This window comes from Cervus canadensis, chromosome 3 (genome assembly GCF_019320065.1).
Source record: "Cervus canadensis isolate Bull #8, Minnesota chromosome 3, ASM1932006v1, whole genome shotgun sequence".
Taxonomy (NCBI): Eukaryota; Metazoa; Chordata; class Mammalia; order Artiodactyla; family Cervidae; genus Cervus; species Cervus canadensis.
In genome coordinates, this window is record NC_057388.1 from 78,837,718 (window position 1) to 78,846,777 (window position 9,060).

General features: G+C 40.4%; 1 protein-coding gene across 1 annotated transcript; it reads right to left on the minus strand.

The window, feature by feature from the left end:
* Positions 1-8,502: 8,502 nt before the first annotated feature.
* LOC122437931 (CDC42 small effector protein 1-like) lies at positions 8,503-8,721 on the minus strand. The gene has a single exon (XM_043462401.1). It carries the CDS (start codon positions 8,674-8,676, stop codon positions 8,503-8,505), a length of 174 nt encoding a protein of 57 aa, XP_043318336.1. The 5' UTR covers positions 8,677-8,721.
* Between the last annotated feature and the right edge of the window lie 339 nt (positions 8,722-9,060).

Sequence of the window (9,060 nt, forward strand, 5' to 3'; positions counted from 1 at the left end):
TGCCATTTGGCAATAAATGTTTGCTATGATTATAAATGGTTGCCATTATCAATGGTTGCCATTAATAAAATAAAAGTATTTGAATCTCACAGATTTTGTTTAAAAGTACAGTATAGAAACATGTTAGATGTGAATGTATTAATTCAGAATTATTTAAAATTCAGAGATAGGAGCTAACTTGTATTAGCTTTGCTTCAAATGATATAAATTTAAAAACTTTATCAGCTACCAAAAACTAAAAAAGGTCCAGTGAATTATAAGAGGAAAGAGAAAAAGTTCTCAGTGGCAAATGGAAAAAAGAATTGCAATAGCATTAGAAAGAAAAATCATGAAACATAAATCTAAAACAGTATTTAAAACTCATGTATATAAGAAATCTTTGAGAAAATGAAAAACACTATAATAAAGGATACAACTTATTTTAGAATTAGAAGACTAAACAGTGAACAGATGTCAATTCTCTCTAAATTGATCTCTAAAGTACTGGTAACTGCACTTGCAACAACTTTTTATAATGAATATTATTGAAGTTTCAATTCTATGTCTGTTAGTCACTCAGTCATATCCAACTCTTTGAGAACCCATGGACTGTAGCTGTCCAGACTCCTCTGTCCATGAAATTCTCCAAGTAAGAATGCAAGAATGGGTAGCAATGCCTTTCTCCAGGGAAGCTGTAATTCTAAAATGTATGTAATAGGGAATATTTCTCTCATTTTACAATATAAATTACATATTTTAAAGTGTACAAATTTTAGTGGCCAGACTGGGAAAAGCCTTATATATGTCTATCAGTACAGTTCAGTCACTCAGTTTTGTCCGACTCTGTGACTCCATGGACTGCAGCATGATAGGCTTCCCTGTCAATCACCAACTCCCAGAGCTTGCTCAAACTCATGTCCATCCGTCTGTGATGCCATCCAAACATCTATCCTCTGTTGTTCCCTTTTTTTCCTGCCTTCAATCCTCCCCAGAATTAGGATCTTTTCTAGTGAGTGTGTTTGCATCAGGTGGCCAAGGTACTGGAGCTTCAGCATCAGTCCTTCCAATGAACATTCAGGATTGATATCCTTTACAATTGACTGGCTTGACTCCTTGCACTCTAAGGGACTCTCAAAAGGCTTCCTTACCACCACCGTTCCAAAGCATCAATTCTTGAGCACTCATCTTTCTTTATGATCCAAATATCGCATCCATACATGACCACTGGAAAAGCCATAGCTTTTCCAGACCATTGTCGGCAAAGTGATGTCTCTGCTTTTTAATATGCTGTCTAGGTTGGTCAAATCTTTTCTTCTAAGGAGCAAGTATCTTTCAATTTTATGACTGCAGTCACCATCTGCAGTGATTTTGGAGCCCAAGAAAATAAAGTCTCTACTGTTTCCATTGTCCCCCCACCCCATTTGCCATGAAGTGATGGGACCAGAAGCCATGATTTTTGTTTTCTGAATGTTGGGTTTTAAACTAGCTTTTTCACTCTGCTCTTTCACTTTCATCAAGAGGCTCTTTAGCTCCTCTTCACTTTGTGCTATAAGGGTGGTGTCATCTGCATGTCTGAGGTTATTGATATTTCTCGCAGCAATCTCGATTTCAGCTTGAGTTTCATCCAACCCAGCATTTTGCATGATGTATTCTGCATACAAGTTAAATAAGCAGGGTGACAATATACAGCCTTGACGTACTCCTTTCCCAAATTTGAACCAATCCGTTGTTCCATGTCCAGTTCTAACTGTTGCTTCTTGACCTGCATACAGATTTGTCAGGAGGCAGATGAGGTGGCTGGCATTCCCATCTCTTTAAGAATTTTCCACAGTTTATTGTGATCCACACAGTCAAAGGCTTTGGCCCAGTCAATAAAGCAGAAGTAGATGTGTTTCTGGAACTCTCTTGCTTTTCCTATGATCTAATGTATGTTGGCAACTTGATCTCTGGTTCCTCTACCTTTTCTAAATCCAGCTTGAACATCTGGAAGTTCTCAGTTCACATTCTCTTGAAGTCTAGCTTTGAGAATTTTGAGCATTGCCTTGCTAGTGTGTGAGATGAATGCAATTGTGTGGTAGTTTGAACATTCTTTGGCATTGCCTTTCTTCAGGATTGGAATGAAAACTGACCTTTTCCAGTCCTGTGGCCACCGCTGAGTTTTCCAAATTTGCTGGCATACTGAGTGCAGCGTTTCACACCATCATCTTTTAGAAATTGAAATAGCTCAGCTGGAATTCCATCACCTCCACTAGCTTTGTTTGTAGTAATGTTTCCTAAGGCCCAGTTGACTTCACATTCCAGGATGTCTGGCTCTAGGTGAGTGATCGCATCATCTTGGTTATCTGGGTCATTAAGATCTTTTTTGTATAGTTCTTCTGTGTATTCTTGACACCTCTTCTTAGTATCTTCTGCTTCTATTTCTATACCTATAACTATATTTATATCTACAGTACATGTCATTTTCTTCTTTTATTATGCAATGTTAGGAGTGTCTATCCCAGTCTTAGGTTTTCCAGTGAATGCGTCATTACTGAACTGATGTGGATTTTTCATGTTACTGTGTAGTCAAGGCTTTTTGTGCAAAAACTTCTGGCAACCTTGACTAAAGGATGAAAAACAGTGAAAGTTTTAGTTGCTCTCTCCAGGCTTCTCTGTCCATGAAATTCTCCAGGCAAGAACACTGGAGTACGTAGCCATTCCCTTCTCCAGGGAATCTTCTAGACCCAGGGATCAAACCTGAGTCTTCTGCATTGCAGGCAGATTCTTTACCGTCTGATCCATCAGGGAAACTCAGGGTTAAAAGATGAGTAGATGGCAAACAAGCATTAGAAGTAAAGATAGTGAAGTACCCAGACAGATTAACAGGCTTATCTTCCCTGAAATCATTTATTTTTGGAAAGGGAATTAAAAATTCCCACAAAACAAGATCATTTATTTATGTTACAAAGTGTTGTAATAATTTTAAGATGTCCCTCTTCTCTTCCCAGAAATGGAGTGACATTAGAGAGCAAAAATTTTGTCCCTATTTCAGAAGGAAAGGAATATAGTTGTGCAGCCATTTCTAGGAAAGCTCTGAAAGTCACAATTTCGGTGTTTCTCTCCTATAGTAGACTAATGATGTCTGCCTTGATCATGTCGCTTGATGGAGAAATGGGGCATGGGGAACCGATGCTAACATGTTCTGTAAGTAAATAATTGGTCTTCCTCTGATCCAGAAAATTTGTGTTTGCTGTCAGGAAGACATAAAGATACTAAGAACATATCACTATACAACGGGGACAGTTCTATGTTAATATCTTCAAGAAAATAAATTTTCAATCTCCCCCAAATTCTCATGTTAATTTAAATCATTATATTGTATTTTATACTAATAAGCCTCATTCACTAAAGGCTCATTTTAATATCTTAAATAGGAACTATTACAAGTTTAAGTGTTGTACATGGGTGATCTCAATTATTACCTGTATTAACTTATAAATCCCAAATTCCATATGTGGATATAGGTTCAGAAAAAAAAAAAAGACAAAACAGTGGAGTAGAAATAACACATTGTGCCTGTCTGATTATTTACTCTACATCACTGTTTTCTTTAAATATATTTGAATGAAAGGAGGAATGAAAATGTTTTATGTTTCTGTGCCTTGTGTGAATCAAAGTTGATATTTAAAAAATGGATAATTGAGAGAAATAAAACTGTACTTTACCAGATACATTAAATCATACCTTAACCCCTTGTCCATTTTAATAAAATTTTGCTGCTCCTGTTCAGTCACTAAGTTGTGTCAGACACTTTGTGACCCGATGAGTGCAGCACGCCAAACTTCCCTGCCCTTCACTATCTCCCAGAGTTTGCTCAAACTCACGTCCATTGATTGAATCAATGATGCTATCCAACCATCTCCTTCTCTGTTGCCCCCTTCTCTGCCTGCCTTCAATCTATCCCAGCATCATGGTATTTTTCAGTGAGTCAGCTCTTCCCATCAGGTGGCCATAGTATTGGAGCTTCGGCTTCAGTATCAGTCCTTCCAATGAATATTGAAGGTTGATTACTTTTAGGATTGACTGGTTTAATCTCCTTGCTGTCCAAGGGACTCTCAAGAGTCTTCACCAGCACTACAATTCAAAACCATCAATTCTTCAGTTCTCAGCCTTCTTTATGGTCTAACTTTCATATCCGTACATGGCTACAGGAAAAACCGTAGCATTGACTACATGGGCCTTTGTTGACTAAGTGATGTCTCTTTTTTTAATATGCTGTCTAGGTCTGTCATAGCTTTCCTTCCAGGGAGCAAGTGTCATTTAATTTCATGGCTGCAGTCACCATCCACAGTGATTTTATAGCCTAAGAAGTTAAAATCTGTCACTGCTTCCACTTTTTCCCCATCTATTTGCCATGAAGTGATAGGACGAGATGTCATGATCTTTGTTTTTTGAATGTTGAGTTTAAAGCCAGCTTTATCACTCTTCTCTTTCATCTTCATCAAGAGTCTTTTTAGTTCCTCTGTGCCTTCTGCCATTAGGGTGCCATCACCTGCATATCTGAGGTTGTTGACTTTTCTCCTGGCAATCTTGATCGCAGCTTGTGATTCATCCAGCCCAGCATTTCCCATGATGTACTCTGCATATATATGTTAAATGAGCAGGGTGACAATATACAGCCTTGCATACTCCTCTCTCAATTTTGAACCAGTCCATTGTTCCATGTCCAGTTCTAACTGTTGCTTCTTGTCCTGCATACAGGTTTCTCAGGGGACAGGTAAGATAGTCTGATATTCCTACCACTTTAAGAATTTTTCTCAGTTTGTTGTGATCCACACAAAGGCTTTCACATAGTCAATGACGCAGAAATAGATATTTTTCTGAATTTCCCTTGTGTTCTCTATGATCAAACTGATGTTGGCAATTTGATCTCTGGTCCCTCTGCCTTTTCTGCTTAGTCACTCAATTGTGTTCAACACTTTGGGGCTCCTCGGATTATAGCCTGCCAGGATCCTCTGTCCATGGAACTTCTGAGGCAAGAATAGAAGAATGGGTGCCATTTCCTCCTCCAGTGAATCTTCCCAATCCAGGGATCAGACCCGAGTCTCCTGTGTCTCTTGCACTGCCGGCAGATTCTTTACCTGCTGAGCCATTGGGGAAGCCCAATCAAGTTTTACTTTATTTGTAGAGATAGTTGTGTCTTAGAGCAACGGGCCCATATCTAACTTTGATGAATAAAGTGCCTTATACATCAGTGAGCTGACCTAAGTAACAAGTGTCATCATCATCATCATCATCATGACTGCTTACTATATACAAGACAGGTATTAGCCTATTTAATCCCCATCTCATGCTTGCCTGCTCAGTTGTGGCTGAGTCTTTGGACCCCATGGTCTATAGACTGCCAGGCTCCTCTGTCCGTGGAATTTTCCAGGCAAGAATACTGGACTGGACTGCCATTTCCTCCTCCAGGGGATCTTCCTGACCCAGCAATGGCAATTGCATCTTCTGCAACTCCTGCACTGGCAGGCAGATTCTTTATCACTACACCACCTGGGAAGCCCCATTTTCCCCCATAATTAACCTTATTATTATTATTATTTTGGCTGCTGCACACCATTCCATATCCCAGTTTCCCAACCAGCGACTGAATTCATGCCCCCTACACTGGAAGCAAGGATTTTTAACTACTGGATAACCCAGGAATTCCTTCATAATTAACTTCTAAAAGTAGGTGAAAGACATCATTTTCTTTGTTTCACAAATGACAAAACTGAGGCACAGAGAAGTTAAATGATTTCCCAGAGTCACAGAGCTAGTAAGTGACAGAAATCTGCTTCCAGTTCAAGTAGTTTGGCTCTGAAGTTCATGCTCATAGCCTTTACAGGTTAGTCTCTCCATAAGGAATAATTCTTTCACATGCCCTCATTTTCTGTGAACTGTGTTTACACTTTTGGGGGATATAACTTATTCATGATATATCTTATTACATATGTATTATCTATTAAATCATTAATCATCCCTAGATTGCATATTTTACTTTAGATGGCCAATGAGTGCTAAAGTCAAACTGGCTATTGCACCAAAATATTGTTCCAAGAATGTCTTGCATAATTTATATTAGATGTGGAAACAAGCAAGCTTCCTTAAAAAGTCATGCTTGCAGCAATGCAGGTGCATCTTCTCTAATCATCTCATGAAATAAACATCTGACTGACTCATATGTGTTCTGCAGTCTCAGCTATTATAAAGAAGTGACAACTTACACAAACATTTGAATGAAAAGGTCATCCTTGTCAGTTGGCCTTACTTCATAATTCTCAACTCTATAAAGAGAGTATTTTAGATATATTCATCTGTGCAGATGTTTAAAATGAAGACTGTAAACTCTATAATCATTGCCATTCAATTCATAAAGCAAAGGTCTCAAAATATGATCAAGAAGGAAATAATTCCAAACAAACATTTTGGTCAAAATGTAGGCTAACAAACTAGGCATTTATCCAATTGTCCACTTTCAGAAATTGAGAGAAAAGCTGAATATCATCAGTCATGAAAAGGAGAAATGTCATGGTTTTCTCAAAAATTTCTAAAGTTTTTAGACACTGGAGTAGACTTAACAAAAACTAGTCCAGGAACAGAAAAGACACACCATACTCACAATAATTATATATACTGCTATCTCATTATTCTATAATGAATATTCTCCTTATTCATTATTTTAGGTTCCAAATAAATACTATATTTTCACAGAGACATTTCATGTAGTTTAAGAGTCAAAATAAGTATTAGCAAATACAAAAAGTTTCATGAACAAGGATCAACAGGGCAGAATCAACTCATATGAAGGGAAACACCAATAAGTTGTGACTAGGATGCTTCCCATTACTGAGCTAACATGACCTCCACCTTCTCATCTCAGAGCAGGCAGGAGCTCATCTATTCTGCCCTCCTAAATAACTTTCAAGGAAGGGGCCAGAACAAAACACCCGAGAAAACTGAAAGTACCCTGAAGACCCTGTGCCTCCATTATTTTCCCACCTAAAGCAGACTCTTCAGCCAGGGTGGCAGTCAAACACTGGTCTTCAGACAAAACTCCCTGAATCTTATTTGTGTCTGGTTCTCAAACCAGGGCACAGAAATATAGCTCAAAATCTGGGGAGGAGAACGTGGGCTACCTGCAGCACTTCTGTTTCTCTCTCTCCCTTCCCCAATCCCACAACACACTGTTCAGGCCTCCACACCACAGGAACCCCGCCTCCAGAGAGCATAAGGATGGAGCAGTGCGGTACACATCCCTCACAGAGACATGAACCCACACAAACACAAGCCACACACTGAAAAGAGAGTATAGAGATTAGGTGCAGCCCAACTGAGCCTACTTTACAAGCGGCCCTCAGTCATTCATGGATAAGGCTTAGGGTGAACAAATGGAAATCAGGTAAGAGGAAAATATTTCAACTCTAGAGCAGCAGCTCTCAGCTGGTGGTGACTTTGCCCCTTAGGAGACATTTGCCCCATCTGGGGACATTTTTGGTTGTCACAACTGGGGTGGGCCAGGGATGCTTGCTAAATGTCCTATAAAGCACAAGACAGTCCCTCACTGCCAAGAAATAACCAGCCCAAAATGTCAAAATTGCCCAGTTTGAGAAAATTTGCTCTTGTGATCTTCCAGCTCCAATTTTGTCAGGACCTTAAGCTCACTCAAGGATGACTGTTTTCAGTCTATTTATCTCACCACTCCTCCCATCCTCAGTGATCAGTAAGTATTGTGACATAACTCCTAGTTTCCTGGGTTCCTCTCCAAGATACTTCTTCCTGCTCTCACTTAGGTCAGCAGAAAGGTTGGCAGAGGGCAGATCCCCTAGACTTAAAAGGAATGTCTTCAGGTTAAGACTCTCCTCTTAAGACTTATTGCTCCAATAGGGAGCAATAAGGCTCCTGAGAGGGACGGGGTTAAGGACAAAGGTAGTAGCAAGGTGGGCTAAGTAAAGAACTCATCTTAAATTAAAATTTAAATTAAAAAAGGAAAGATCTTAGGGAACCAGCAATGCTATAGAAACATAGGGTTAAAGGCCTAGTTAGAGAAAGAATCTGGCATTAACAGACATACTGAGGGACTGGGAACTTCAAAGTCTGAGATCTAAAGAGAAAGAGCAGACTAGCCAGTGGTTATCCTTCCAGGCTGGACTTGTCATCTGCTTCAGTTCATTCCAGGAGGAAAGAGAAGGCAGGGAGGAAGGAAGCTTCTCAGCAAAGGTGACTTCAGCTTTCTTTCTCTCACCTACCCACCACATGTAAGGAGTTCCAGGTTGAGAGTTTAAAAATGTGGCACCTAGACCATCATTTAGGAGAAGGGAACTCATTCCAAGTTCCCAGAAAACCCCTATCTCAGATTTGAGAGTGTCAAGGAAAAGAGGGATCCTGGGTTCACTGATTCTAAGAGGAATACTGATGGGGGCAGCATCTCTTCTGGGCTAGACAGAGGGAAGCCTGGACACAAAAGACCCATTCCTATTGGAGCTACAAGTCCCGAGAATTGCTCTACGGCCTTTTAGTTTCCCTTGGATCTAATCTGCTCCTGAATGCACCTGTCATGACAAGTCCATCTCTCTCCCCAGAGCCAATATGAGTCAGGTGGACAAAATTCATTGGTTCCCCAGTCATGGTCCAGTCAATCCATCTCCTCTTCTTCTGTGACTGGGGTCTCTTTAGCATGCAGCGGCCTAGTTTGTGTCAAAATTCACTCATGTTCCCTGATGGTCCCAGTTTCACTCCTCTGCCTGAGGCCCCTGAGGGATCTTTTTCTGGAGCCTTGACTGCCCTCTCCTCACTCCTCTCAGGTGTAACAACACCCTGAGTTACTCAGCTGGACAGAACTAGAGGAAACGGAGTCCTTGGAGCCCTTACCTGAGTAGCGATGGTCAGCATCTCGGATGCTGAGACAGACACTGACCTGAGGTCAGAGAGTGGGGTGGGCAGGCAGGAACAAGGTTATGTCTTCCACAGACTTGGAACCCTGCTCTGGTCCTGCACCTAGGCATTCAGTTGTAGCTGGTGGGGGGGTTCCTGCTCTGGGACACACCAGCGTGGGTTCTTGGA